General features: G+C 40.5%; 1 protein-coding gene across 1 annotated transcript in view; it reads right to left on the reverse strand.

Annotated features, from left to right (window-relative positions):
• Window positions 1-315: 315 nt before the first annotated feature.
• The window catches only part of COL4A3 (collagen type IV alpha 3 chain), a 73,268-nt gene continuing 48,965 nt past the window's right edge, over window positions 316-24,618 (reverse strand). Inside the window, exons 38-52 of the mRNA XM_054722847.1 lie at window positions 20,443-20,569; window positions 19,232-19,312; window positions 18,756-18,854; window positions 18,444-18,491; window positions 15,873-16,058; window positions 15,256-15,386; window positions 12,906-12,978; window positions 10,905-10,976; window positions 10,692-10,817; window positions 9,790-9,888; window positions 5,810-6,019; window positions 3,236-3,413; window positions 2,995-3,109; window positions 1,095-1,267; window positions 316-453 (exon numbers count right to left, since the gene is read on the reverse strand). Of these exons, the coding sequence (XP_054578822.1) occupies window positions 369-453; window positions 1,095-1,267; window positions 2,995-3,109; window positions 3,236-3,413; window positions 5,810-6,019; window positions 9,790-9,888; window positions 10,692-10,817; window positions 10,905-10,976; window positions 12,906-12,978; window positions 15,256-15,386; window positions 15,873-16,058; window positions 18,444-18,491; window positions 18,756-18,854; window positions 19,232-19,312; window positions 20,443-20,569 (1,803 nt within the window). The 3' untranslated portion in view covers window positions 316-368. The remainder of the gene's footprint in view (window positions 454-1,094; window positions 1,268-2,994; window positions 3,110-3,235; window positions 3,414-5,809; window positions 6,020-9,789; window positions 9,889-10,691; window positions 10,818-10,904; window positions 10,977-12,905; window positions 12,979-15,255; window positions 15,387-15,872; window positions 16,059-18,443; window positions 18,492-18,755; window positions 18,855-19,231; window positions 19,313-20,442; window positions 20,570-24,618) is intronic.

Consider the following 24,618-nt stretch of genomic DNA (forward strand, 5'->3'; position numbering starts at 1 on the left):
AATCTTGGGAATTTAGTGGACCAAGTAGGTCTTCACTTGTCACATCAAACTTTATACAGTCACCATTTAGATAGTGCATTGGATACAAATGGAATACAATTTCAGTGATATTTTGTGAAAACTCTGCTGCCTTACCATAGGGGACTTTGAAACACAGATTTAGAGATCAGGATCACAAAGCTAACTTAAAGTAAGTGCTTTGTTGTGTGGGGAAACGAATAGAAACTTTGTACCAAGCCATCATAGAGCGATATTGTTTGGTTAGAGAAAAAAAACATAAATAAATGCATTTAAATACTTAACCAATAAATGCATCATTACTTGATTATTTAAGATGAAAAATAACAGTTCTATGTTCATTGATTTCTTCATTGTCTTCTCTTCATGCACACCCGACAGCGACTTATGATCTTTTCTAACTCCCCAGCTTTCACAGTTGATGGAATAGGTTTTCTGAAAATAAATAAATAAGAAAAGACAAATATCATCAACTTGTAGATAAAAAGGAAATGCTTGTTGGGTTTGAGTTTTCTTAATGCATATTATAGCTCATCTAAACTTTATTATAGAAGGTATATTTCTGAAAAGGTATATATGTAGACATGTTATGATTTTAGTTGTATTCCCGTAGCACAGAGGAAACATACAGATCATCGTTTTGTAATGAAAACTACACCTACTTTTTAAATAGCCTGCCTTAAAACTTGTTCAATACAATAAATTAAAATTAGCAGATCATTTAATGGTTTTATTCAGTAATTTACTATCAATCTATATCTAAATATTAACCAGTTAACGGCCACGCATCCAAAACAGAAACCATGCCCACATCTTGTTTTTATGCTTATAGACGCTTATGGCGTACAAAGGGTTAAATACATCTAGTGATGCCTTTGTTGGTATAGGAGTACAAAACCATGGCTACCTGTTGAGTCTTATAAACTAGAAGTGCCAAGCTAAACAGGATTTTATTGGTATGGGAGCTTTTAAAAATATGAGTACATCAACACACAGGTAATCAAAATCTAACATAGGCAACCTTTTAATAGTTCTGCAGTTGAGTCATTAGATTAAATTTGATTTTGAATAATTACCTGAACATTCTTTTTGGGTTTAATGAAGCCAACCAGAAACTGTAGGAATTTGAATAGTAGTTGCATGTTCCTCTTCCATGACATTCTATGAAGGGACTGGCTCGGAATTCTTCCAAGCAGGATCCCGGGGATGCCAGTGCTTGCCCAGAGCCCTCAGAACCTGCACTTGTGAACTATCACAATGAAAATATCAGAATTAAGAATTCTGTGCATGGTGTTGAAATTTTTAGTGCCATATATATATATATATATATATATATATATATATATATATGGCATATTGTCTTCTATTACTATATCCTATCTAATAATAGAGTAACATGTAAATTACCATCACTCCGCTACGCCCATGATTGGGCAGCGGGAGGCTGGGGGGCGGGACTCGGGGTGGCCTATCTGGCCATTGAGAGGCACGGATCCGCTGCCACTGAGGGGGGCTACCCTGCCATTGAGAGGCGCAGGGGGCGGGACTCCCGTCCCTTGTGCCTCTCAACGGCCAGATCCGCGGCCACTGAGGGGGCCTGCCGCGGACACCCAGCTGCGCCTCTCAACGGCAGGGTAGCCAGGTGTCCGCGCCCCCTGCGCCTCTCAACAGCAGGGTAGCCCCCCTCAGCGGCTGCGGACCATCAAAAGTGGGGGAGCTGGGTGCCTGTCTGCTCCGGCACCAGGCCTTTCAGAAGCCTCCGCCGAGCCAGAGGCTTCTGAAAGGCCTGGTGCACCAGCGGACAGGCACCCAGCTCCACCGCGAAAGGCGGAAGCGTGTAGGGGACCCTACACGTGCATGATTCAATCATGCACTGGGCCTCTAGTATGTAATATGAAAAAAAAGCATGACTTTAGCTTCTTGTGCTTCTTTGCTCAGATTGGCTAGCATTCCATTTACTTGCCAAGTTGAACTATAGTCATAAAAAAGAAAGTAAAGACTTCCTTTTGCCTAGAATGCTCTTTCCCCCTGTGACTGGTTCTTTCTTGTCATTCAGAGATCTGTGATAATTTCCAGAGGCTTTCTTTGATGTCATTCCTCTCACAGCCTCTCCCTTTGTCTTGCCTTATGTCCTTCATAGACCATTTACCGTCTGTGCTCATTCCTGTTGTTATTGTGTCTTCTTGTTTATTGTCTACCTTCTCCACTAGGATAGAAGCTCCACGAGAGCAGGAACTTTGGTTCACTGCAGGTATCTTTAGGACCTAGACCATTCATGGCATATGGTAGGTGTTGATGTTTGAAACAATGGACATTTGTGAGTAAAGAATGGGGAATAATGTCTCATAAATGATGCTATACAGAATATGAATGACCACTAACTACATGTGTACAGCAGTCAGACTCACAGATGGTCAGTTCATAGATTTCTTCATTTAGCACTTATATCAGGGGAATTTTTCTTTAAAAGGCGATTTCTCTTAGTTCCCATCTTCATATGAATGCCAAAGGAAACAGTATAAGGCATAAAAATTTGGGGGCAGACAGATTTAGGTGCAAATCCTAGTTTTACTACTTACTTATTGTGGGACCTTGGGGAAATTATTCCTTTTTTTAACGTAAATCTGTAGATGATACTATCTTGCAGGGTTTTCATAAGGATTATGGAGTATGTATATAAAATATGTACCACATTTTTTTAAAATAGACATTTTATTACCAATATTGTAGTTACTGTTTATCTAAATGTCTTATTTAGAATCTATGAGTAATTTCCTGAGAAGTTTTTTCAAATGCTCCATTTTTTACCAACTCCCCCCCCCCCCCCCCCAACTTACTGGTTTTTTAAAAGAGAGTATATTTTCAGATTTACAAGCAAATGTTCATGACATATGAATTGATGACAGTCACGTTTTGGGGGCATTTAGGATTTTATAGGCAGTTTTTACTATGAATGTGCTGTCCCTTTTTCCTTACCATGATGAAAGAAAATCCTGTCCAGAGAGAAATCCAGTCATGGGGACATGCGGGAATGTCAGTGGTTTGGCTGTGAATGGCTATGGCAATCGCAGGACCTTCACAGACAGTGCATCTGTAACATGACACAAAGAATGTGGTGGCATCACCCCTTTTTGCATGTGATGTGCTGTCTACAGTGTGATTACAAATTGAGTAATTTACTTGGTTTCATCACAAAACTAAAGGATTGAATTTTTACCTGCTAATATAAGACTGCAGAGCCCTGCCAGTAATTGGAGCCATGTCCATTGGCATCGGAGCTGGTGTTGACAGCCAGTATGAATAATCATTTCGAGATGCGAAATTACATACTTCATTGATGTTACAGAATAGGAATGGCATTGTGGTAAATCGCTGTAGGCAGCTTCCAAGAGTTCCTAATAAAACATCAGACTAGGTATCACTTTCAGTAACATTAAAACTATTTTGAATATTGTTACTAGATAGAGACGAATTAAAACATAATCTATGGCAAAAACTGAAGAAAAACAACACTAAAGAGTTATAACTGCTGAGGGGTGGGAGCGGTTGGGGAGAAGTAAATGGGGGAAAAAGGAGACTTAACAGGTATGTAGTACATTAAGCAATAAAGAATTTTTAAAAAAAGTTATAACACGAAAGAGTTATATAACAAAATGTGTTATATAAGTTTAAAAAATGATAGAAATTAAAGATTCAGTAGGTAAACAAATCCTCTTTCTCCTATCCATAATACTTTCGTGGCTCTTTCCCGAGGACTGGTAGAGGTTAGTTGGAAAAATGTTTTTGCTTCAAAGTATTCCTAGTTCTTGATATGTATATAATAGCTAATAGCCAGATAAAGCTTTAGAAAAATGGTGCTTTTAAGATTAAAAAAGTGATTTAAGTGAAAATTGTTTTTGTTGAACAGGTCAAGCTATATTGGCATTTAAGAGCAAGGCTCCTGGCTTCGAGTTCAAGATGACGGAGTAGCACTCAGCAGGTGTGGCTCAGTGGTAGAGCGTCAACCTATGAACCAGGAGAAATCATGGTTCGATTTCTGGTCAGGACACATGCCTGGGTTGCAGGCTTGATCCCCACTGTAGGGCATGAAGGAGGCAGCCAATCAATGGTTCTCTCTCATCATTGATGTTTCTCTCTCTCTCTCCCTCTCCCTTCCTCTCTGAAATCAATAAAAATATATTAAAAAAAAATGATGGAAGTTCCTGAGTTCACCTCCTCTCATTGACACCAAAACTACAACTACATATAGAACAGCTATCTCTCAGAACAACCTGAAGACTAGCAGAACAGATTTGCTACAACTACTGATATTTTTAAAAAGCCACATTGAAATGTATAGGAGGGGTAGAGACTAAGTCTAATCAGGACCTACCCTGTCCTCCACTCCCCAAGTGGTGACTCACAAGTGGGAGTGATATCACAACCACAGAGATCTTCCCCAAAGAGCTAGGGGTCCAAGCCCTAGCCTGGGAAACCCAAATCAGAAAGAGGAGCCCCTATAACATCTGGCTTTGAAAACCAGCAGAGTTTACATCTGGGAGAGCCAAGGGGAAACCCAGGTTGTGCTCTGAGTCCTGGCACAGAGGCAGCAGATTGAAAAGCACCTAGGCCAGTGGTCGGCAAACATAGTCAACAGAGCCAAATGTCAACAGTACAACGATTGAAATTTCTTTTGAGAGCCAAATTTTTTAAACTTAAACTTCTTCTAACGTCACTTCTTCAAAATAGACTCGCCCAGGCCGTGGTATTTTGTGGAAGAGCCACACTCAAGGGGCCAAAGAGCCGCATGTGGCTCTCGAGCCGCAGTTTGCCGACCACGGACCTAGGTCATATGTGAAGGCGATATATTGAACTAGTTTAGGGTGTGTGCTGGAGCAACAGGGATCTGTTGGAACTTTCTCCTGAGTCAGAGGTGCTGGCAGGCGCCATTCCCCTCTCCCCTTTCTTTAACCTAGCTGGTCTGACAGTGACAGGTGCCATTTCTGACACACTCCATTAACCTCGCGAACACTATTCACCCCACCCTGGCTTTTCCCTGAGGACCCACCCAGGTTAGCACCCATCCAAAGAGGCTCCTTCCCTGCCACACCCCGTGGGTGCTTATTTGAAGAAAATGAAACACTAATTCAAAAGGATATATGTACCCCCATGTTCACTGCAACATTATTTACAATAGCCAAGATATGGAAGCGACCTAGATGTTCATCAATAGATGAATAAAGAAGAAATATATGTATACACACACACCAGAATATTAACCATGAAAAAGAATGAAATCTTGCCCTTTGTGACAACATGGATAAGTGAAATAAATCAGAGAAAGACAAGTACTTTATGTGTGGAATATACAAAACTAAACAAACTCAAAGGTACAGAGATACTAATTGTTGCCAGAGGTTTGGGTGGTGGTGGTATGGGCAAAAAGGTGAAGGGGATTAACAGGTACAAACATATAAATAAGACACAGGATGTAAAGTACAGCATACGGAATACAGTCAATATCACAATAACTATGACAGATGGATAATGGACTTTGTGGTGATCACTTTGTAAGGTATATAATATGAAATCTCACTGTGTTGTATACCTGAAACTAATAATATTGTATGTCAACTACAATTAAAAAGCTTTACATTCTTGAATAAAAGTTAGATATTAGGCCTACGTTTTGTTTACTCTCTTTAAAAAATACTGTAACATACCCAAGGTACTTCAGAGCGAAGCACACATACCATAAAAACTTACAACCTGTATTTGGAACAGTGAGTGGGAACTTGGACAGGGACATTACCCAGGTCTTGTCCATAAGCTTGCTCATTTCCTTGTATGAAAAGAAGAGAGAACCCACTATAGAGTGGCTCTGTTCCTTCCGGACAGGAAGGAATTGCTGTGGTCTGACTATGCCGGGTGAAAAGAAAGCCTCTCATTGTCCTGGTTGCAGGTGGTCCGGTGTCACCAGGTATCCCCTTCAAACCTGGCCGTCCATCGAATCCAGGCGGTCCTTCAAGAAACACATTATACATGTTGCAATACAAACAACCTCAGACTTGTTCCAAAGTACTAACTTTGTGTATATCTGATAAGCCCCAAATATAGAAAGGAGTCACAGAATAGTGGCTTATCAAATGGTCAAACAATATTATTAAACGTTGAATAATGTCACACAATGCCTGTTTCAGATACCACATACATTGTATATTACAAATACAATGCCTGTGTATATCTTATGAGTGTTCTGAGATCAGGTCTTCTTTAACTCTATTTCCCTGAGGTGCCTAGCACAGTGGTCTGCCTCTGGTAGGTCTTATGTACATCTTTTATGCATAAATCAATGCATACAATGGGAACAAGAAGTCAAATATCTATGCTTTGAAAATCTATTCAAGAAGATAAAAAATCACATAGGTTTTTTCATAAATTCAATAAACATGGAAAACATTGACAGTTCCTTTCAAAGGTGCAAACTTCAAGAATGTTTTTGATTAATTAGTAAGGCAAGTAAAAACAAGACTTTTTGTTCTGTGATGAGAGTTTATTTATATGAATTAAAACGAGTACTTTTTTTACTTTGTAAATTTTCTCTGCATTTGAGTAGGCTAATTAATACACCTTTGTCACTATCCATTTTTCTCATTCCTCCTGTTCTCCCTTTCTTCATCAAATACCCATTATTTATGATTCTGGCAGAGGCTAGCCACCCCCATCTCCCCTGATCCATTTCTGCTGCCACTGCACCCTGACCCTCCACCCTAACCTGATCTGGGTGATGGTTCTTTAGAATTCTAAGGACATGCAGAGCCGGCAGACACTTGGATTTTTGGCCTAGTGAGTCAAGGGAGGTATTGTTCCCCATAAACAAGCAGGCCATGGAGTCAGGCAGTGTCCTAGTTTAGTCCTAATTATAAGTCAATACTTTTCACAAGGATTTGGGAAAGCCCCAATAGTTTATATTTTTTTCAGTCTCCTCACTCATTTCTATCTTCAGGGTCCATGGGTCAGTCTTTGAAATTAAAAATAGGCCATATCCAAATTCTTAAAAGTTGTCCTGAAAAGTCAGATTGCCATTGTTTTAAATATATCAGATAGAGAAGGTGTCTTCACTGTTTCTAGTATCCACCCTCTTTTGCAGGGGGCTATCCCTGGCTCCAAGCAGAAGATTCCCTTCAGGTCTCTGCACAGGAATTGTGAAGTGATTAGCTAAGCATGACAAGAAACTCAAGAGAGTGATTATGCAAATCAGCATGATCCGAGGATATTCCGCATTTCCACGAAAGTCCAAGGCTTTCAGTTTAGACCAATGTTGTTTGACTCTTAGATCCCTTTCTCATTCTTAGGAGGTCTTTTATAGCATTAGGACCAACTATGTCTACTTCAGTGGTTCCCAACCTTTTTTTGACCATGCCCCACCTAAGCATCTCTAAAATCCTGATGCATCCTCCTCCCCCGTGACATATAATTCTTATTATTCAAAAAGTGAATAATTATTCATGTGCAGGAAGCCTAAAGGCCATCAACTTGGCCTAAACAAGCTTCCAAAGAACATGGCATCCATGAAAAATAAAAAAGAAAGGACAGTTGAAATACGGAGGAAGAAATCACTAAGAAATTGTTAAAAAAAAAGAATAGTAATATGAAAAAATAGCAAATAAAGTTTCAGAACATATAGAGAACTGCAATGCATAAATATGTCACAGTATATATTTATATACTGTATAAATAGGTAAGGCCCCTAGAACCATAAGAAATGCAAAAACCTCACTGTTAATAACTCATTCTCAAATTGCCCCCCTCAAAAATCAAATTGCCCCCCTGTGGGGTGTGCGCCCCACGTTGGGAACCACCAGTGTACTTGCTAATCATTCTCAATACAATCTGTACTGTAGTGCCTTTGCTCTTGCTGTGGTCCCATTCTGAAAGAACTAACTTGGTCAGTAAACTTTTCTTAATCAATAGAATTATTAGTAAGACTTTTTTTTTTTTACCACTTGAAAAAACACATTTGAAGGAAAAATCAAATAAATAGTGCTCTAATGTACACTCATGACAATACTAAATTATGAGTTATTATGAAATTGATATAGTTAACATTAGCACATTTGAATTTTTAAAGATTTAAATATCTACTCTTTATAGCCTTATTATAATAGATCTGGGCATATAATTGGGAAATCACATTTAGAATTTTTTCTTATTTTAACAAAGTCAGCAATCCTAAAATATAAGATTTGGACATCTAGGTAGTTTGTAGGAGGTGCTTTTGAAACTTTTGCAGAAGGTAGATTTTGACCCAGGTGAACATATAGCTTATGTTCAGACTAAAATATTTTAGAGGCTTTCCCCCCCCACCCCCCCAGAGTTATTGAGTTGTAGTCAAGAATGGCATAGTTAACACATGGCTTTCCTAAGTAAGGATACCGAGTTGCTCTTCTATTTATATCAAGGTAATATTTCTCTACTTGTATAACACGCCCATAAGTAGCTATTATTTTATTTATTTATTTTTACCTATCAATAATAACTTTATTTTTTTCCCCATTTTTTAAATTAAGGTATTATATGTGTACATATCTTACCATTGTCCCCCCCACACCACTCCCATACATGCCCTCACCCCCCAGTGTTTTGCGTCCATTGGTTATGCTTATATGCATGCATACAAGTCCTTCGGTTGATCTCTCATAAGTAGCTATTATTAACTAAGTACTCCTATAAATTAAAAACAGCACTGGCCTTTATGAAAATGGAATTAGTGCTTCATGAGGACTAAATGTCCTCAAACTAATTTGGTGTCTATTTGTCTAGTTAGGAGGTAGGAAACCTGGTGTATTCCAGTAACTCTTGATTTTATCTTCCAAACTAGAGGCCCAGTGTACGAAATTCGTGCACGGGGTGTGTGTGTATGTGTGTGTGTCCCTCAGCCCAGCCTGCACCTTCTCCAATCTGGGACATCCCTCTCACAATCCAGGACTGCTGACTCCCAACTGCTCGCCTGCCTGCCTGCCTGATTGCCCCTAACTGCTTCTGCCTGCCAGCCTGATCACCCCTAACCACTCCCCTGCCAGCCTGATTGATGCCTAACTGCTCCCCTGCTGGCCCGATGGCCCCTAACTGCCCTCCCCTGCCGGCCTGATCACTCCTAACTGCCCTCTCCTGTCGGCCTGGTCACCCCAACTGCCCTCCCCTGCAGGCCTAGTTGCCCCTAACTGCCCTCCCCTGCCAGTCCAGTCACCTCTAACTGCCCTCCCCTGCAGGTCTTGTCCCTCCCAACTTCCCTCCCTTGTAGGCCTGGTCCCCTCCAACTGCCCTCCCCTGCAGGCCTGGTCGCTCCCAACTGCCATCCCCTGCAGGCCTGGTTGCTCCTAACTGCCCTCCTCTGCCGGCCTGATCACCCCTAACTGCCCTCCCCTGCCAGCCTGGTTGCCCCTAACTGCCCTCTCCTACAGGCCTGGTTGCCCCCAACTGCCCTCCCCTGCAGACCTGGTTCCCCCCAACTGCTCTCCCCTGCTGGCCATCTTGTGGTGGCCATCTTGTGTCCACATGGGGGTGGCCATCTTTTACCACATGGGGGCAGCCATCTTGTGTGTTGGAGTGATGGTCAATTTGCATATTACCTCTTTATTATATAGGATGAGTGTTTTGCTGCTGGTTTTCAGTCTAATTTGAACAGCACACATGGAAAGATCTAGATTATTATTGTAGTCACATATTCAAGTAAGACTTCTCTGTCTATTGAAACAGCTCTCCGGTGAAGGAAATAAGCCAGCCATTTACCTTGCTCTCCTTTACAACCTTTGCTGCCTTTTTCTCCAGGTGGTCCAGGAGTTCCAGGTTTTCCATCCTTGCCTGGTTTACCTCTTGGCCCACAGGGTCCTACACATAAAACAACGACAACAAAACAAAACAGAAAAACCAACATCGTATTGAATAGTTCATATAGGATAAAAGGTAGAGTGGTCTGCCATCCAGTTTACCTGGGACGTCCCCAGTTTCAGCAACGTAAGTGTTACAAACTAAGCAGAAGCTAAGCCTTGTGTAAACTGGGACAGTTGGTCATCCAATTTGTTACACCCTCGTTCCCAGGAAAAAAGCCCCTTAGAAATGAACTAGGAGTATATGAAATACAACATTTTAAAACTGCTGCCATTTTGATTTATGCTATTCCAGAATTCACTATGCCCTTGTATTGATCAAAGTAATATGTCATCTCTTTAAGCAAACTTAAAACATAATTCCATTCAGAAGACTATTACAATATGCTGAACCTATATAAAGGGGTTAGTTCAATTTTCATACACTAATACTAGTATTTTGGAAAGCTTTCATGAGCTGAATCTTACATTTGTATTTACTACTTTTCCAAGTGCTGTACAAAGTATTAGAAACCTACCAATACATAGAAGTCAGGTTTATTCAGGCAATCAGAAATAGAGCTCTAAGACTAACAGTTGTCGGACAGAATACTTTTACCTTAATTAAAAAACAACAACCCTAAGTGCCCTAGAGTGTACTTACTCAAGTTTATACCATGCACAATAGCTTTCAATAGACTCAAAAGGCTTTGTATTTGCTGGTCAAGACTAAAATGAGCTCAAATTTTTAACATTTTCTGTGGAGCACCGTTTGCTAATTCAACTACTTCCTAGTGATCCAAGTCAATGCTTCCAGTCCCACACCTAGGATTCCCGGTGGCCCTGGTGGCCCAGGTTCTCCTTGCATCCCTGGTTCTCCAGCTCGGCCAGGTGGCCCTGGACTTCCTGGAAGGGAGATGATCTTAACTGTGCCAGGGTCTCCACGTACACCTATTGACATGAACATAAGAAGATGATGGCTTTATTGAAGAGCTACCCTTTCTTCATGGAGAGCAATACTAAGGCAGTCATATTTACCTGGTGGCCCTTTTGGCCCAGTTTTCCCTGGAGGTCCAATTGATCCTGGAAATCCTGGATTGCCCTTCTCTCCTTAAAACAAAAGGGGAAGGGAGCCAGTGTGATTCCTCTTAGGACAGTGGGTTTCCTAGCTAGATACTGGAAATTGTGACTGGAAGTTATAAACTCTGTGACAGATATTCACATGGGTTTTGGCATTTCATTTGGACCCAATGTTTAATATCTATTGAAAAGTATATTCTAGAAATAAGCATTAAGATTTTGTATTTTAGCATTGAAGGGGGAGAGTTCCTAAGAGCTCACTAAGTTCAGAAAGCAATTCAATGTAATATTTATGGTAAAATACAAAGTGACATTGAATCCTATTTTAGCACTTCCTGCCAAGTTATATTGGTTGTCACAGTTATCTGTTTCTCAGCTTATTACTCTAGCTTCTAACAGCCCAGAGTTAATTATGTTAGGAACTCTCATGAGTACATAGAGAATATATGTTTTCTATAAAAGTGGTACGATTTCTCTCCCAGTGTTTGACAACAACAACAAAGGTACCAAGAACCATTGATTTTATAAAAAATCTAAGCCTCATGTAGATATTACACCTGATTACTTAGAAAGACTTTAATACTAAATATGATATTCATAGAAGAGATACAATAAAACAGTGACCAAAAGTTAACTGGCAACTACACTATAAGTTATCCACTTGATATCAGAACTTGAGGAAGGTGTCAATATTTACTTATATACACCAGAAGGAGCCTCAATATCTTTCCCTTTGGGGATTAATAATTTCTAAATAAAAAAAGTGTAAACTCAGTAGTGCCAGATGATAGATGGTCTTATTCTGAAATCTGAGGGGGATTAAATGTTTCATGGAACATACACACTTTAACAGCTGATAGCTCAATTTTGAAAATGAGATGTATTTTAATAATCACCATCTTTATAATTATTCAAAGTATGTGTATACATTTTTGGGATACCCTATATTTAATAAGAGAACTGGATTTTATGAATTTCCCCTCTAAATATCTCCCCAGAATGTTTCTTTAGTGAGGCCTTTATGTAATTTTTCAATCCTTAGATATTCCTGTTGTGAGACTGAGGAAGTGACAGGTGGCGCACATTTTTCCCAGGCTGCCTGCCAGTAGTCACCCACCCAATGTCTAATGAGACTCATCAGAATCACTTGCTTTGACTTATTCTTAGCTAATGTGCTCCTTGTGGAGTCAGTGATTGAATGCATGAAAAAGGCTCTCTTTGAACTCCTTAGTCCTGGAAAAAGTTTTCCTTTGTGAAACTGTGGCTCTATTCACTTTGGCTACACTTATTATTTAGCATCTTACAGTCTATAATAGATTCCCTGCCATACACAAAATAATAACGGGATTTAGCCAATGAAGACAACAAATCCCATAGTCAAAACCTTATTTAAGGTGATAGCACCGTTATGGAAGATTGGAGAATTTCTAAAACCTGAAGCTAACATTTCTGGGGATGAACATTTTACACTTAAAAATCCTCAAAGTATAGGGTTTTGTGTTTTTTTTTCTCATTAAAAACATAATACATGCGCCCCCCCCCCCCAAAAAAAATGCTGAAACCTACATATAAAAATGTACTTACCCTGCCCTACTAATAAACAGTTTGATGAATATTCTTTTAGATTTTCAGCTTTTAAACTTGTAACACATGCACAAGGTAAAAGAAATAACCCAAGGAATTCTGTTGCTATTAATGTAGGTCCCCATCCCCTAACCCTCACACATCAGTACACTCAGAGGTAACCACTTTAAACTGTTTCTATTTAGTTTTCCTATAGTTTCCACCTTTAAGGTATGGTTTAAATTTTAAGTCCTCTTCTTCACTAACACTGAGGTCTTATTTGTATAATCCTAACTATCTGGGATGACTGTGGGAGTTCAGTAAACATGTGTGTGACCTACACTGTGAATCTCAGTCATTGTATTTGCATCCAAAGAGCAGTGCACAAAACAGTACCTTTCATGCCTGGAAATCCTTGGAACCCAGGGTCACCTCTGGGCCCTGGCAGACCTGGAGTACCGGGGGGTCCCTATATTTCAAGTGAAAGAGAGCAGAACCACAGACATATTTAAAAAATCACAACATTCAAAGAAAATGGGATATAAATAGTATATAATCTGATAGGTAAGAATGAGCTGAGGTTAAGAGACATCATTTTAACTTTGCAATCACTGTTTCACCTCCTATAATTCCTCCGCCACCTACATGTCTCCTTAAGACTATAGTTTTCAATAATAATAACTTAAAAAATAATAACTCATTCTAACAAATCCAGCAGAGTTATAAATTGGTCAGAGTGGTAGAAACAGTGTCCAGAGATGGGCGCATGAAGAGGTTGTTAGGGCAGTTCTGACACGCACTTTGGACAAGGATGCAATGATCTGCCCGGGAGGAGATGCTCCCTCCAAATGAGGCTTTACACGAATTGCTCTTGCAGCCAGGAGATGCCCAAGCAAAGACATAGAGGGAGGGGAGGGGGGAACAGGGCTGAAAAGAGCCATATGTCGGAATGTATGTTAAATCTACTCTACAGAGTCCATGTGACTTGAGACAGAATGTGATTACTTGAAAACAGTGGACATGAAAAATGCCAAGAACAACAAGACTGCCCTTTGAGCCAGCTGTCATTGGATCAAGAAGATCAAACGAAGAAGCAGTCCTATTGCTTGGATAAGGCAGTGTGAGGTTAAAGAAAGGAGGGAGAGCAAACAGAGCCATCTGATCCAGGACTCCCAGGCTTCTGAGGTCTGGCAGAGATAACCAGGGAGGAGGGCCCGGTGCCAGGCCCGGCCCTTGGGTGGGGAGTGAGCTCTTCCATGCAAGGAGAAAGCTGGTAAAGGCACCCCGCCAGTTTAGACATTCATCAAGAAGAATTACCTTCCAAGTGCTAGTGTGGAAGGAAGCCTAGATCGTGGAACCCCCAGAAGGTTTAAGAGAGATCACATTTCTAAACCGGACTTTCCACATCCCAGTGTCCTGGGGAGAACTTTTGATGTGATCATAGGGTCAGTGTTTGCCACTTTCAAAGAATCATGAAGAACACGAGGATACTCAGACTGAAGAAGGGCAAATATCTCACTTTTCAAATTAAAAAAAAAAAAGGTTTTAAAAGGGTAGATTTTGGAAACCAAATACCAAGAGATCTTAAGAGAGCAGCACGATTCCTGACCCAGAACATCTGCAACAGAACTCTGGTTCCTCATCAGTCTCCAAGAATTTGATGTAAACAGAGGAATCAGAAAGCTAGGAAGAAGGCTGAGGTGTTGAGTGAGAGGCTGAGTGAGAGATAGTAATAGGCTGGGAGATGAGCCTAAATGAACAAAATGACATCTAAGAAAGGTAAATGTGAAAGTCCCACATGTAAATCTCAAGTAAACACGCAGGACAAGAGCTAATGGAGAAAACTTAGTAGCAGTTCACGGGGGAAAGGCACATGGGCTTTCATTGACTGTAAGCTCAGTGTGCAGCGACAAGATGGGGACGTGGCAGCCAAGCAGCCCTAATGGATTTTAGGTTGTGTTACAAAGTGGGGATGTCAGGATAGTGAGACTCTTCCCTCCTCTAGGCACCCCACTGACTACCGAGTTCTCACTCCTGGATATTCTTTGTCCAGGGCCTGCCTTTTTAAGGGAGATGTTGACAAAGTAGGATATATCAATAGAGGCAGGGTTGATGAAAGGTTACATTGAATTTGAAAAAAAAAAAAAGGCAACACAAACAGGTATTTATTGGGGGGAGACAATATAGGGGTAGGCAAAAGTAGGTTTATAGTTGTGAGTATGTGAAAGTTTCTTCTTGTGTTGTTTATTTATTAATTATTGTATTTATTATTATTACTTTTATTGTTGTTGTTAACCTACTTTTGCCCACCCCTATATTTGGAAGGAAATGGCAGGTATTTACAAACACTGGAGTGTATGTCATGGGAAGGAAATATACATTTAGGGGTAGCACACATAACTTCAAAAGCATATTAACCGAGACAAATTATGTTGTCTTCTAGTGCGATCCCAAACCGCTAGGTGTTTTTTTTTTTTTTTTTTTGAAGCTTCCATAACTGGAATTGTTCAGAATTGAAACAAGAAAAAGTCAGGAGTGACACAGAAAAGGGTCCACACTTTAGGGGCCTTCTTAGAAGCCAAATCTAATGCTTATGACTCTGGTTCTTTGAACCTCTGGACTCTGTGTTCTCCTGGGTGCACTGCACAGAAGCATTACAGATGAGAAAATGTTGTTGCCTCTGTGCCTCTGATCCTGGCAACTGGTTTGGAAGATATAAGAAGTCAAAATGATTTTCCGCACTTACGGGAGGACCTGGTGGCCCTGTGTCTCCTACGGCTCCAGGTGGGCCTCTTGGGCCTGGATCACCCATAAATCCCTTGTCTCCCTTTATGCCTTTGATGTGACTCCCCGGAGGTCCAGGGGGACCAGGCTCACCTGTATTCAGAAAGAGCCTGTCAGTACTGCATGTCCGGGAGCTCGGCAGGTTCTTTTGACGATTCTTTGGAAGAGAGTGCAAACCCTGTTCCTGACCATTACCCTGAACAGTTTCCCCTTTGGCAGGGTGATGCGATTATGGTCAAGACAGAATGAGATAACACCCCTGACACAAGGCAAGAATGGTTTCTCCCCGATGCAGGTCTGTGAGAGCAGGATCTTCTCCAGCTCCGTACGTGACTCAGAACAGGAGCCCACTGGTGAATGGATGCATCTCTGTCTTTTAGGCTAATTTGGCATTTACCAATTTTACAGACCATCTGCCTCAACAATACCTGGTCACTCTGTGTGAAAACCGGTGGGTATGGAAAAATGGAGAAGACCAGAGAGAAAAGAAGCAATAAGGTCACATGAGGGGGAGTTGAAAGCTTCTGTTGTTAAACATTATTTTCATTCTTTTATCTTCTTTAAAAGTAGATCCTCTACCTGGATTTCCTCTTGGGCCTGGTGGACCTCGGTTTCCTTTTTGGCCAGGGATGATTGCACTAGGGAAACCTGGTGGCCCTGGGAATCCTGGCACTCCCGGGGGTCCTCGAGACCCAACATCTCCCACTGTTCCTTTCCTGCCGGGAAGGCCAGGCAAGCCTGGGGCTCCTCTGTCTCCTTTCGCTCCTGCAAAGGGAAAGGCTTTATAAGTTTTCATAATGCCCCTATCCTGGGAGTTATAGTTTGTGGTTATCTCTAATAATGTGATAAGATTCACTATATATATATATATATATATATATATATATATATATATATACACACACACACACACACACATATATATATATATATATATAGTTTATAAAAATAAGCTGGTAAAAGAAATGCAGGTCTCGAGTAAGTTCTGCCTTTGATTAGCCATTTGATCTTGGCAAAGTCACTTCACTTTGTCATATTCTTATTTTTAAAACGAAGGTAGGGTCTGACCTAGCTCAGGTCTTCAAGGACCCAGTGAGGTAATAAATGGAAAAGTGAGATGGAAAAGCATGGTGTAAGGTCTAAAGTATTCTGTAAATGTAAGCCACGGTTATTATTATCTGGTGAACTTTCATTAAAATGACATTATTTAATCACTGAAAACTCAGTAGAGCACACAAAGCTAAAACTTCATGGCAACGATGTGTGCATTGGAGGTGTCGCCCAGCTCAATCCAGGCAAAGGAACGGCAAAGCTGTAATCCCATCTCTGTCCTCCGGTCACTCCTCCCCCATACAGCAAACTCTACTCTGCAAGGGATGGATGTGGCAGGAGCTTTGGATTTACCAAGGAAGAGCCCCAAAGTCACTATTAAATAATAATATTTCTCAATAACCTTCAAGAACTTGTACATTGACATTCGCGAATGGAAAATGCTGCGTAAGTCTAAAATAAACTTCCCCCTCTCTCCCATCTTTGTGTTATTATAGAAACAGTAAGTGGCATAAAAATAGGAGACAGATATGATGGCAAGAAGACAAAGTGGGGATGAGGCTGCTGGCATAGGAAGGGCTTGGGAAGCTATTATGCGGGGAAGACTTAAAAGTGAGGATGGAAATAAAATGGATGAATATTGACTATTCATCCTTTTGTCTCTCATGTTCTTTAGCTTTTTGATGCCCATAATTTATGCTTTTAAGGTGTTTAGATGATTTCAGCTCACTCTAAGCTGTGAAATACTGTATTTGTACAACGGTCTGGCAATGGTCTAAAGTACCAAGTTGCTGTCTTGGGTTATATGTTCCAATTCCATTCAAATTCTTCCTTGTTTTATGACATGGTTTCTTTTTAGGAGTTGGGAGAATAAACTAATGAAAAGGATTCAGACCTTCCATGTCTCAATGAACTTTTCTCCATATTTAGTTATCCTAGAGGGATTGAGGTGCATAATCATTTACTTACACAATTAGGCTATTTGTTATTTTTGACGCTTTTTTAAAAACTTAAGATGTGATCATTTTATATCAAATTGTATTTCCAATTAAATGCTAAAGATTTCTCATTCCAAATGGTTAAATTGGGAACTTACCCCAGGAAAAGGAACAGAAACTCTCCTTTTGGACATAATTTTAAAACTCGACGGTGACCTAGACTGGGAAAGCCTTATGCTCATGGGGGAGGGGAGTGTGTGTGAGAACGTGGGGATATTGAACTCATCCCCAAAGATGATCACATCATCCAGAAGCAAACAGAAAGGGGCAGCTTTTGTCTATGTTCACAGGTGAGCTGGTAGGTCAAGAGGAAGTTCCTGCCCTTCTGAGTTTCTCAGTAGCATCAGACTACTTCTTGCTACTTCATCAGACTACTTATTGATACTATTGAGTATCAATAACCAGAATTTAGGCGTCTTTGCTAATAAAATACTCAAACCCACAGGACCCATGGCTGAGAAGGGTCAATAAAAAGTTACAAGTAAACTAATGTTTCTTCTGGCAGGTTTCTCTACAAAATGGGAAAACTTCAGCTGCTTACTTTATGAAACACTGGCATGAGACATTCAGAACTACAGCTGTCCAATGAAAAACTTGTATGTGCTTTGAATGATATGCTCAGTAAATTGCCAGGTCTGAGATGTTAAAAGAATTTATCAAGAGTAGCGCGACCCACAAGCTGGCTGTGGGGGTTGGAATCAGAGCTGTGGAGATGATAAGGTGGGAAATGGTTGGCGTTATTCCTGCATCTAAGAAGAGCAGGAGGGATGCTCATTGAGAAGCCACCAATTTCACCTTCTCCTTTTAGGAAATGGTGCCTTTAAAACATGCTGTCAACAACAAAGCAAATAGATAAGAAGTCTTTTTATTTTTAAAGACTTTCATAGCAGGAAATTCCGAAATTGGATCACAGTTTCTAATTCATTCACTTTGTGGTAATGGTAATAATGAAGCATTTTTACTTGAATATGAAGAGTAGAAACATCCTATTTTACCACTGGGACTCCTTTAATTCATATGTTTTATTTTATAGATCAAGCATATTACGGGTTCTGTCCTTGAACCCGTGAGTCACCAGGGCCAAGAAGGAAGAACTGCTCACCTTGAACACCAGGCTTCCCTTTTGGGCCTGGAAGTGCCCCCAGCAAACCTGAAAGAGGTAATTTTGGCATATTAATATTTTACATGTGGTTGGTTTCATTATGTAGATATGATTTATTCTGTTAGGTCAATTTAACCTCGGCAATAAAAGGAAGTTTAAATTATCACATACCCAGAACATCTTAAAGATTGTTCTGTCAGAAAAGAATCTCTAGAGCAGTGAAGGGTTAATAATTAAAAATTAATAATTAGTGTCACTAATTACTTCATGCAAAATAAAACTAGTGGATCCAAGATAATGAGCAAGTTGTACCCGTTTCTCCCTTTTCTCCTGCTGGACCAGGAATCCCATCACTTCCTTGGTCTCCTCTCATACCCATTGGTCCAGGGTTTCCTGGGAATCCTGGAGGGCCTGAAAAAAAAAAAAAAGTCATTCAAAGAGAGAACTTCCTTCTGATGAATGGCCTAATGTGCCAGATGTGTGTAACTCTGGTAAAAGTGTTTATTTTGCAGAACTGTAGTTATGTGCAGCTAACTTCACAATGAAAGCTATGAACAGACTAATACAGTCATGAAGATTATCACTCTGGAATGTCTAGGTTGGCAGACCTTTGAATTAGGTATAAATAGCTAGCCTCACTCTTCTGCATTTCTGTCTGAGCACTGAGTAATTGGAGGCTACCTTCTAAAGAGCAGTCGTGGCTCAAAGCTACAGCTAAGCAGAGAGTTCAAACTCAGGGGGAACACACTTCCCTCAGGAAAGGGTGATAGACAAAGTAGAGAAGGAACCTGGAGGGCCTTTTGTTCCTGGAAATCCAGGGAAGCCTTTCATTCCTCTTGACCCCATGTCACCATCAGGACCCGGCTTTCCTACAAATGGAGAGAGAGGGAAAGGACAAAAAATACTGAAAGATAAATGATTACATTGGCTGAAATGGTCGGTTCTTACAGTCAACTGTGCTCACGCTGGTGTTCAGGTGACTTGTACCTGTCACCTCAGGCTTTTTCTTGGATGCTACTTCCCTAGAGAAACACAGCAATGTGTTGAACCATTTTGAAGAGTGTGCATACAGCAATCACGTGGGCCACTCGATACCTGACTTATTGCTTTAATTGGGAATTAACAGCAAGTCCATGGAAACTTATAGTGTTTGAAATGATAATTTAAATGGTATCTATAAGTAAGACCTGCAGCTGCAACCCAGTAGCTTAGCAGTTGTTTTTAGTAAAGCAAAACAAAAACTGAAACCTGAATTATAAGCAATAAAAAATAAAGCCAAAGTTTGACCTTGAAACATGACAGAAAAAATAAAACCACAACATTGTTATGGTTTGAACTGTGTTGCTTCCTAATTTATATGCTGGCATCCTAACACTCAATATTTCAGAATATCACTATACTTGGAGACAGGGTCTTTAAAGAAGCAGTTAAATTAAGATGAGATCACTTGGGTGGGCTCTACTCCAACATGACTGGTGTCCTCATAAGGAGAGGCTATTTGGACACAGACATAGAGGACAGACACGGGGGGAACGTGGCCCTCTATGAGTCAAGGAGAAAGGCTTCAGAAGAAATCAACCCTGCTGATACCTTGATCTCAAACTTCTAGCCTACAGAATTGTGAGAAAATAAATTTCCATCTGTGTTGTTTGTTATGGGAAACCTAGAAAACTGATACAACCATCATAAGATTGGACAATGAACTAACATTTCACGTCTCTGGGCTGAACTCCTCAGAAATTTTGGAGAGCACCTCAGAAGTTTTGTTTATGGGAGCAGTTTTTTAGATCTCAGTCCACCAAACTGACTCATCAGCAAATAAGGCTCCTCTTGATTAATCTTCTATTCCTTAGTGTCTTACAATTAGAATATGAAAGTTGAATAAAAGCAATTATAACACAAAAGCCTAAATAGCTTTCTGTCTACAGAGACGATTCTAGGCGGCGAGAGTCATGCTGAGTGTCATGCCTCCTGCTCTCAGAGTAAAGCCAGTGCTCACCTGGGTGGCCGGGACTTCCGGGATGTCCAGGGACTCCGTCAGGTCCAGCAGGCCCTGAATATCCAGGTGGCCCAGGTGGCCCTCTTTCTCCTTTCCTTCCCACGACACCTGGCAATCCTGGTTCTCCCTTAAATTCAGTCAAACACCTTTAAAATTCTCATGTAAGCAGGATATGTGATCAGAATGAAGTATAAACTGTATTTGTTTGCATTTATTTATTATTATTAACACTAGAGGCCCAGTGCACGAAATTCATACACTGGTAGGGTCCCTATTGGCGGCAGGCTGCCAGCCAGGTACGCCCTTCCTTCCTCCAGCCGCCAGCCAGCCCCACCCCCTGATTGAACTTCCAGACGAACTCCTCGTCGAGGGAACACTTTGCATACTATGCTTTTATTATATAGGAATATTATTTAGCTGGTTAGTTAGCAAGTCATACTGAGTATCTGCTGTGGGCCAGTACTGTGACAGGTGCTGGGAAAAGGGGGGCTACATGTTTTGTGGGGTCCAGCCCAAAATGAATATTCAGCTCCCTTTTACAAAATGGTAAAGCAATTCAAGACAGCGACATTAAAGCACTGAACCAAGTGTGCCGCCCTTCTTAGCACCCAACCTCTGTGACTACATGGGTCTCACACCTCCAAAGCTGGCTCTCACCAGCAATATAATAACCATATACACATGTGTGATATATACAGTCCTTGCTTCATGGAGCTTTAGAGACCAGTGGGGAGATAGTAAATAATCACACAAAGGTATAATTTCAACTTGTGATAATTAACTCAGGAGTAGGAAAGAAATAGTTAGACCAAATGAATATATGTTCTATCAATATTACACATGCTGATAAATGCATGTCAATCATATGTAAAAAGAAAGCAAAATCTCCATTACATCTGTACTTCAATTTTATGATAAACCAGCACGTATGGATTTGATGGTTACTTACAAAATCTCCATAGTAATTGATTAAAATATACTACTCTGTTACTAAGATTTGCCAGTCTGATAAAATGAGCCCAATTTTTGTTCAATGCATAGTTCTGAACATCTCTTCTGTGGTTACCTATGAAAACCCTAAATCTAAGTGAAACTATTAATTAATTGAATGTTAATTAAGTATAAGACAATTCCTCACTGAGAAAATATCTCAATGGAAATGGTGTCTCCCTGGTTTTCTGAGGACCTAGTCTAAAAATCAAGGGCAAAGGAAATTTATTTGTGCTCCAAGTAATAAAGAGTTGCTTTCTTGGGTCTGTGTGGCTTCTAAACATTTTCTCTGATGTGGTTTTAGTAGTTACCAACGGAGAACATGATTGGTGGAAATCTTTAGGAAAGGTAATATTTTATTGGCTCAAAAGAGAGTCAGGGAAAAGTCCCCTTAAGCAACAAGGTTTATATATTTTAGAGTCATATACTTTTGAAAGTCTGATAAAAATGTGAACTCTCCCCTACAAAAATTTGCATTCATTTTACATTCAATTTCAGGAGATTAGCAGACTTCTTAGGGTTCCATAGATGCATGGAAATCCATGTTAAAACCCCTGATTATGGGAATTTATATTAATCATTCTCTAGTGATCTAGCTCTGGCTTTTATTATAAGTACACACAGAAGGATAGGAAGGAAATGAACCTAAAAAAAAAAAAAAACAGCTGAGCCCCATGGATATGTTTGGTTGTTACTTGGTACAACATGCTGGCAAGGGCTTCCAAATACACCTCTAGTTAACAGCACAAGCGCTGAGAACATTAAGACAAGATACAATTCTGTGTAATGGAATTTTCATTCAGTACAGTTCTAAAACAATTATAATAAATGTATGTATCTTAGGATTTTGTTTGCTTTTTGATGATGTTCTAAAGTTATTTTAGGAAGAAGGGAGAAAATGGCGACGGAATAGAGTCGGGTTTGGAGTCTGTTCCTGGGGCGGAGAGTCGGAGCAGCAGAGGCTCGCAGAGGGAGTGTATGTGGGCAAGCCAAGGGACAGCTAAACTCCAGGAGAAGGCGGGGGAGTGCTGGGCAGTGTTCCTCTGACCGCGCAGCACCCACAGGGGCTGGGTCCCCTCCTGGAGCTGCGGGCTCGCCGGCGCCTCGCCATCTTGCAAGGAAAGGAGGATTTTAGGGGAAACCTGACTTTCCGCGACAACTGCAAACACTGAACTGCTGGGAGCACCAGACCAACGGTCCCCTATCAGCGCAAACATTTGGATTCAAAGAAACTCTTCACTGCACCACGGAAAGGTCAGATTTTGTCTGAAATAAGCTGCGGTTTCTGATCCCCGTGGTGGGTGAGGGAGGCGCTGGGTGAGGGAAGCGCGGCAGCCGCAGGACCGGCAGGAGCCGGGAGGTCTGTGCCTAGAAAAATCAGCGGCAGTTGGAACTGCCGTGATCCGTGAATGAGGAGGGGGGTCTTCTGAGCTGCTAACAGAAGTGACCTCTTGAAAGCAACTCATTTTAATCTGACGAGGAGGGTCAGACTAAGAATTTTCAAAGGAGTGCAGGCTCCTTAGTCTGGGGCACAGACCCACGGTCCGCACACCTGGGCTCTTTCCGACTCTGATTGCTAAGCCCAATACAGAGGTAAACCCAGGTGGAAACCCTGAAAGACTGCAGGGGGAAGGTGTTTTTTCGGAACCTGGGGCCAGAGCTGCGTGTGACCATCAGAGAGGCAGCTCTGAGGCGCACATCTCCACAAACCGGTAGTGAGTGCCATAGAAGGGGAAAAAAAAAAAAAGAAAAAAGAGCTAGAGAGGCCCGGAAGTCAATTCAGAAACACTGCCACCCAGGGGCTGAAACGCTAATTGTCTCTGGTGTAATCAAAAATAAATACGAGAAATTAAGATAGGGCTGGCTTAAAAAGCAGGACTGGCTTCCAACACTGAGGAGCCCTGGAATGAAGCTGAACTGAAATACCGCCCAGACTGGGAAAAAGGCGTAACAAACAGAATAATAGAGGAAGTGAATGACAGCCGCTACTGCACATTTTAGTCTTCCTATTTTTTAATTTTCAATTCTTTTTTCAATTTTTTAAATTTTTTATTCTCATATTTTTTTATTTTCATTTTTTGCATCTTTTACTTAAGAAACTAATATTTTTTTCTTTTTCCTCACTTGATTTTCACCTTTTTAATTATTACATTTTTATTTTCAATCAGCACTATTATTACTATTATTTTACTTTTTTTTTTTTTTTAATGTCATTTGATTTTCTCTTTCTTTTATTTTTGGATTAGTGTCCTACATTCGATTTGCATCTTTCCCTTACAATCGCTTTACCCTATCTCAAAGCTAACATTATGCCATCACTCTCCTAACCTTTCCCCTTTTGGTCCCAGTTTATCTTAACCCTTTCTGGCTTTAGATTTTCCCTACTTTTTCAGTTTACTCCCTGCTAAAACTTCACCCTACTTATATATCCAATTCCCAACCCCCTGCTCCAAATCCATACAAACCTCTCTCTACGCTACCTTTAAAAAATTATTTTTCTCTCGGGCCTTTTGTTGTTGTTTGCTTGAATGTTGATTAGATTGAATTTTTATGCTTTTTTATGAGATTGTTTAGATTATTCTTTTTGTTGGTTTGGTTGGTTCTTTTGTTTGCTTTGTTTTTGTTTGTTTTTTACTTTTGTTTTCCCTTGCCTCACTTGATATTAGCTGCTGTTGCAGTTTGTATTAATCTCCAGGCTCGTGTTGCTGGAATTTGCTGGGAATAGTGGTTGTTCTAGTGGAGTTTACTCCCCATATATATAGTTTGTTCCCCTTTTCTCTCTTATTATCATTCTTGTCTCTCTTACTTTTTTTTCTTTTCTTTTTCTTTTCTGTTATTTCTTTTCTTTCTTTCTGCTCTTTTCCCAAGTTCAGATTCACACTATTTGTTGTTGTTTTTTTCTTCATTGTTGTTCTTTCTTTTTACTCTCCCTCTTCCACTCCTATTCCCTAATTTGTCTTTCTCTGGTGGTTACCTTTATTGGAGGTTATTAATATCGTGAATACAATTCTGTTCAGTGCCTTGTCTGTTGTGCCTGGTTGTGTTGTATTTTATACCTTTAAATCAACGCCAGAGAGAGAAATCTATATAACCAGACATCCGGAGAAGAGAGACCATGGGGAGACAAAGAAACAGCCCCCACAGGAAAGAGAAGCAGGCATCACCAGAAAAGGAAGTAAACGATTT

This window comes from Eptesicus fuscus, chromosome 11, assembly GCF_027574615.1.
Source record: "Eptesicus fuscus isolate TK198812 chromosome 11, DD_ASM_mEF_20220401, whole genome shotgun sequence".
NCBI lineage: Eukaryota > Metazoa > Chordata > Mammalia > Chiroptera > Vespertilionidae > Eptesicus > Eptesicus fuscus.